This window comes from Phodopus roborovskii, unplaced genomic scaffold (assembly GCF_943737965.1).
Source record: "Phodopus roborovskii unplaced genomic scaffold, PHOROB, whole genome shotgun sequence".
In the NCBI taxonomy this organism is placed as follows: Eukaryota; Metazoa; Chordata; class Mammalia; order Rodentia; family Cricetidae; genus Phodopus; species Phodopus roborovskii.
Window position 1 is genome coordinate 18,589,311 of NW_026125281.1, and position 5,959 is coordinate 18,595,269.

Consider the following 5,959-nt stretch of genomic DNA (forward strand, 5'->3'; position numbering starts at 1 on the left):
AGACTCTGTGACAGTCACTGGGTTGAGACCAGACATTGGAAAGAAGAAAGGTTGTCGGGGAGACTGGGTGGGTGACTATCTCTATTCTTGTCCGTCATACCTAGGCTCCAGCCTCCTTCAACACCCCATACCCACTCCTCTAGTGAGGAGTGACCTACCTAAGAAGGGTCAGGACTGGCTGTTTACCTGGCACCTGCTGTGGAAGGTAAGGAAGCAAAATACACATCCGAACGCTGAGACGCCGGAAGGGGGCGCCTGCGACATCCTAGAGGACTACTCAGGACTTCAAGGGAGATTAAGACTATTTCAAGAACACTGCCTAGTCACTCACCCAGAGTTCAGGGGTCTGCCTTTAGCTGTAGGGAGAAACCAGTGCTGTGTCCTTACCCGAGGTGCCCTCGGTCTCACCTCGGGGCTGGGCAAATCCGGGATCACTCAAGTTCTCAGTAGGGCCTGCGGGTTGGGCATGCTGGGAAGGGGTCTCAGGATGTCAGGGTTGCTGCTTGGGAACCGCACTCCCGGGGTTCCCTGAACCCAGCTGTCACAGCTGCCTCGGGTCCAGAGAGCATCAGGCGGCACGGCAGGACAGCAGCTGCCGAAGGCTCCTGCGGAAGCTGTCGTCCAGGAAGGCGTAGAGAAAGGGGTTGAGGCAGCTGTTGGCGTAGCTCAGGCTGGTGATGAAGTAAGAGATGCCAATGACCAGGGGCGTTTGCGGCAGGTCCGTGGTGAGTGCCACTATGGTGCTCAGGTGGTAAGGCGTCCAGCAGATGAGGCACACGGCCAGGATCGCCACCACCAACAAGGTCACACGCTTCTTGGCTCGGTCAAGAGCCTTGGCGTGGCTGTCTAGCTGGATGGCACGCAGCCGGCACAGCAGGGTGGTGTAGAGGACGCAGATGGTGGAGACCGGGATGGCGAAGCCCAGCACCAGTGTGTACAGGCGGCTGGCACGCCACCAGAAGGCCTCTGGCTGCGGGAAGACCAGCACACACTGGCGTCGGCCCTGCTCCTCGTCCAGCTGGGCGAACACCGCGAAGGGCAGCACGACCAGAGTCACCAATGCCCACACCGCCAGGCTGACAGCGCGCGCAGCACCGTAAGTGCGCCCAGACACTCGGCGCGACTCGGCTGTGGCCAGGACCACCAGGTAGCGGTCCGCGCTCATGACAGTGAGGAAGTAGAGGCTAGAGAACGTGTTGTACTGGTCGACGGCCACGATGAGTTTGCACATGACCTCCCCGAAGGGCCAGCGCCTCAGCAGGAAGTCGGCGATGTTGATGGGCAGGACGAGGGTGAAGAGCTCGTCGGCGATAGCCAGGTTGAGGATGAACACGTTGGTGACAGTCTTCATGCGCGGTGCGCGCAGCAGCACGTACAGCACCGCTGAGTTGCCCGCCAGTCCCACCGCGCAGATCACCGCGTAGACGACAGGCACTGCTACCGCCAGTGCCTGCGGCAGCGGCAGAGGCGCGGGACTCGACCCGTTGGGGCAGCCCAGAGCCGAGCCGCTGCAAGACACATTGCCCCCGCCAGGCTCGGACAGCGACAAGTTGTGCATCTTGGCGAGGGCAGGAGAGCCGGCGACCACCCGGATTTCACTCAGCCACCCCGCGGGACTCTGTAAGTCCGCCTTGATAGGGATCTGCACCGGGCTCTGCCGGGAGTCTCTGAGCCCGTGCACCGGAGGGGCGTTCCGGCAAGCTACTCAGCCCACTGTCGCTGGGACTCCCAGGCTGGAAGCAGAATTGAAAACACGGGTTAGATTACTAGAGGTGTACCTTTAGGCAGAAGCCAGATCCAGAGTTGGAGGTGGCTTCGGAGTTCCAAGCTCTGCCTTCCACCTGTGGAACTCTGATTCCAGCCCATCAAAGTGCTGCCATGCAGAATCCTCTTAACTCCCAGGAACATGAAAATCCACCTCACGCTGTGTTTTAGAGCACCAGGACACACTCTGGTCACGCCACTGAATTCTACGGAGATACGTTTCCATACATGCTAGATAACAGAACTACCAGCAGCAATCTTTATCTTACCTGGCTGGTCCCAGAAGAGATCTGCTGTTCCTGGGGAGGTCAGGGAGGGATGTCACCTTCTGCTGGAGGATGCCACAGCAGTGCCACCTGCCTGCAGCCTGGCCTGCCTCCCCGAGTCTGCCCAGAGGCAGTATCTCCAGAGAGCCTGAAGCACATAGCCACAATGACTGGTCTCTGCCAGCGTGTCACCCCTAGCCACTCCACTTCTAGTAAAACCCTCTGATCTAACAGAAAACAGCATCTCCCAAAGGCTTCTTTGCTGCCTTCTTGCAGTTTTAACTCAGTTAATTTGGAATCATGAAAAGCTCTCCTGTGAGGAATTGAACCTAAAAACAATAAAGTTAACATGTTAATATTCTGTTTTTAAAGAACTATTGAAGAAAAAGTTCCCATACCAGGGTTTATTTATTTTTCTTTTTTATAATTTAGTATTTTAAAAATCTTTAAATATAAATATATTTTGGTTCTATTCTTCCCCTTTCCCAGGTCTTCCAGATCCTCTCCCTTTCCCTACCTACCCAACTTTAAGTTCCTTCTCAAAACAAGCAAACAAAAACACAATACAACAAATCCCCAAACCAAAGAAAACAAAATACAAACAGAAAAAAAATTGTAACCAAATAAAAGCACACAAAATAATTTTGAAGTCCATTATATGTTTGTCAGCTACTCCTGAACATGAGGCCTGCCCTGAAGTGGTTGATATACCCAATGTCATACCATTAGAAAATAATTTATTTTCACTCCCCCAGCAAGTATAAATTTTCACTTTACTCTAGTGTCTAATTCTTCATTCATTTTTAAACACATATAACAAAATACAGTGTAATGAGATAAAATAAAAACTATGACATCAAGTTGGACAGGACATACCTACCGAAGCCAAGAGAAGGGACAAGAATCAAAAATGGACTCATTCACACATTTAAGAATATCATAAAAACACTAAACTGGAAGCCAGAATATACATGCCGAGGATGCCGTGCAGACCCGTGCAGACCTGTGCTTGCTGCTTCAGTCTGTGTGAGCTCATGTGGGCTTAGCTCGTGTTTATATAAAGGGCAGTGTTTTCCTGGTGTCTTCCATCCCCTCTTCCACTCTTCCTTCCTCCTCTTCTGGCGGAGGAGACATCAAGTTTTTAGACCCGAGTGTTCCAAGTCTCGCTCACTCTCTGCATAATGTCTGGTGTAGGTCTCTGTAGATTTTCCCATCTGCTGCAGGAGAAAGCTTCCAGCTGACGGCTAAACACAGCACTGATCTATGAGTATAGGAGTCATTTTATTACTACATCTTTTCAAGTGAAGTATCATTTGGTTTTACCTTAGGTCCCTGGGATATCTAGTCTCTGGTTCTTGGCCAACCAAGCAGCATGGGTTCCATCTCGTGGAGCAATCTGTTATTGGTTGGTTACTCCCACAAGCTTTATGTTACCCTCACCACAGCATATCTTGCCAATATTACGCCATGCAGATCAAAGAGTTTGTGGCTAGCTTGCTGTTTACATTTCCATTTGCTAGCTTGCAGAGTACCTTCCCATGCCAAAGGCACTAGAATGTAGAAGTGGAGGCTTTATGTAGGCACCTACCTGACATCTCTATGTTCAATGAGTTGTGTAGGTGTTGGCTTCAACAATGGGGCCTTGCTGTCAGTTTGTGGAGATCAACCTAGAGTCTTAGCAACAAAAGCCTGGGTTGTTTGGAGATTTCCACAGGATCCCTATTGCCAAAAACTCAACTGGATGTATCCCAGTCCCACTAGTGGAAGCTTTGTTTTATGACAAAAGATGGCCAATTCAGACTCTGTCTCTCCTCATTACTTAGTGATTTCACTTAGATCATTTTCATATATGTTTCACATATATTTTTTAAAGTTTTTTTTATTGTATTAGGCTTCTCTACAACCTTTCAAATGCTCCTTAACTTTATCTGCTTCTCGTTGTTCTATCTCCCACAACTCCCTAGCCCCTAGCCTCCCCCCTTATTCTTCCTGTTCCATCAACTCTATCCATAATTAACTGTTCTATTTCCCTTTCCTAGCAAGATATGTCTGCTCCCTGGAGTCCCTCCCTCTAACCTATCCTCTGTGGTTCTGCAGATTGCTGCTTGGCTATCATTGACTTAAAAGCTAATATTATAAGTGAATAATACCACATTCATCTTTCTGATTTTATGTTTCCTCGTTAAGGGAACTGGTTTTTTTTTTTCTAATTTCACCCATATACCTGATATTTTCATGATTTTGTTTTTAATAGTTGAGTAGTATTCCATTGTGCAAATCCACCACATTTTTACTATCCACTCACCCAATAACAGACATCTAGGCTGTTTTTAGTTGTTGGCTACAATGAACAGAGCTACAACAAGCATAATTAAGCAAGTGTTTTGTGATAGAATGAAGCATCCTTTTGGTATATGCCCAAGAGTGGTACTACAGCTACATCTTGAGGTAGACCAGTCCCCATCTTCCTGAGGAACTGCCACACTGATATCCATAGTGGCTGTATAAAAAGGGTATCCTCTTACTCCACATTCTCACCAGCATGAGCTGTCACTTGTTTTGCTGATACTAGCCATTCTGACATAAAATAGTAGTTTTGATTTGCGTTTTCCTGATGATTAAGGATATTAAACATTTGTTTAAGTCATTCTTAACCATCTGAGTTTCCTCTATTGAGAATTCTCTGTTTAGACCCATATCCCATTTTTAAAATCGGGCTATTTTCTTAATATCTAGTTTCTAGAGTTATTTATATATTTTGGATATATAAAGAATGGATATGTGGTTGGTAAAAAGCTTTCTCCATTCTGTAGCCTACCATTTTTTCCAAATGACAGTATCCTTTGCCAAGCAAAAGCTTCTCAGTTTCATTGAATTTATCAATTGTTGATCTCAGTGCTTGTGCTAACATTATTCTGTTCAGAACTTCCTTCCCTGTGTCAGTGAGTCCCCAAATTTCTCTCTTTCTCTCTATCAATGTTGGCATATTTGATTTTCTGTTGAGGTCTGTCTGTGATCCACTTGGAGTTCCAGAGAGTAAATTTGAAGATTATTTATTTCTTTTGAATGTTTCCCCCTCTTCTCAATTTTACTTTTGGAGATCAACAGATTAAAACACTGAATTAATAAACTTTCAACCACTAAAGCAGATAAGGCCCAGATAAAGAGCAGGCATTTCTTATGACGTCAGCACTTGACATACTGAGAAAGATCTTGCGTCATCAGGAACATACCCCCACAGAATCAGCAAAATAATGCTTCCTTTTCTCATCACCCGAAGTTTCAAATTCTGTGTGAATAAAGATTCACAGACTGTATCCATAGTTTTCAAGTGTACACCACTGCTCTCAAATGTTTATATTTCTTTGAGATCACTATTGTTGATTTTGAATGAAGTTTCCATTCAACTTGTCAATAAATAAATAAACAGAAAATGTGTTCCATGTGCACATTTGACCTATTGTACTAATATTATTACATTTGCCTGTTTTTGTAGATGATCACTATGTTGCCTAGACTATCACAAATTCTTGAGCTTGAATGATCAACCCTTCCACCACATTTTCCAGAGCTGCTGGAGGTACAGGCATGTTACACCATGACAAGTTCAATATTTGCCTTTTAAGGGGAGAATTTATATCATAATATTAAATTATAAATGATATTAGGGTAACTGTGGCCTGAATGTTTGTGCCCCTCTTGCAGTGATTTGAATAATAAATGTTCCCCATAGTCTCTAGCATTTGAATGCTTGGTCCCTAATCGGTGACACTGTTTGGGAAGGCTTAGCAGATATGGCCATATGTTACTAGTGGTAGCCCTTGACAGTTAAAAGCAAACAAAATTTCTAATTTTCTCTCACTGCTTGGTGCTTCCAGCTCAGTATGTGAGTCCTCAACTTTCTGCTCCTGCTACTATGACTTCACTCT

The 5,959-nt window shown here is 46.0% G+C and overlaps 1 protein-coding gene across 1 annotated transcript; it reads right to left on the reverse strand.

The window, feature by feature from the left end:
* Positions 1–542: 542 nt before the first annotated feature.
* Positions 543–1,558, reverse strand: Npbwr1 (neuropeptides B and W receptor 1). Its single transcript, XM_051197795.1, has one exon. It carries the CDS (start codon positions 1,556–1,558, stop codon positions 569–571), a length of 990 nt encoding a protein of 329 aa, XP_051053752.1. The 3' UTR covers positions 543–568.
* Positions 1,559–5,959: the final 4,401 nt, after the last annotated feature.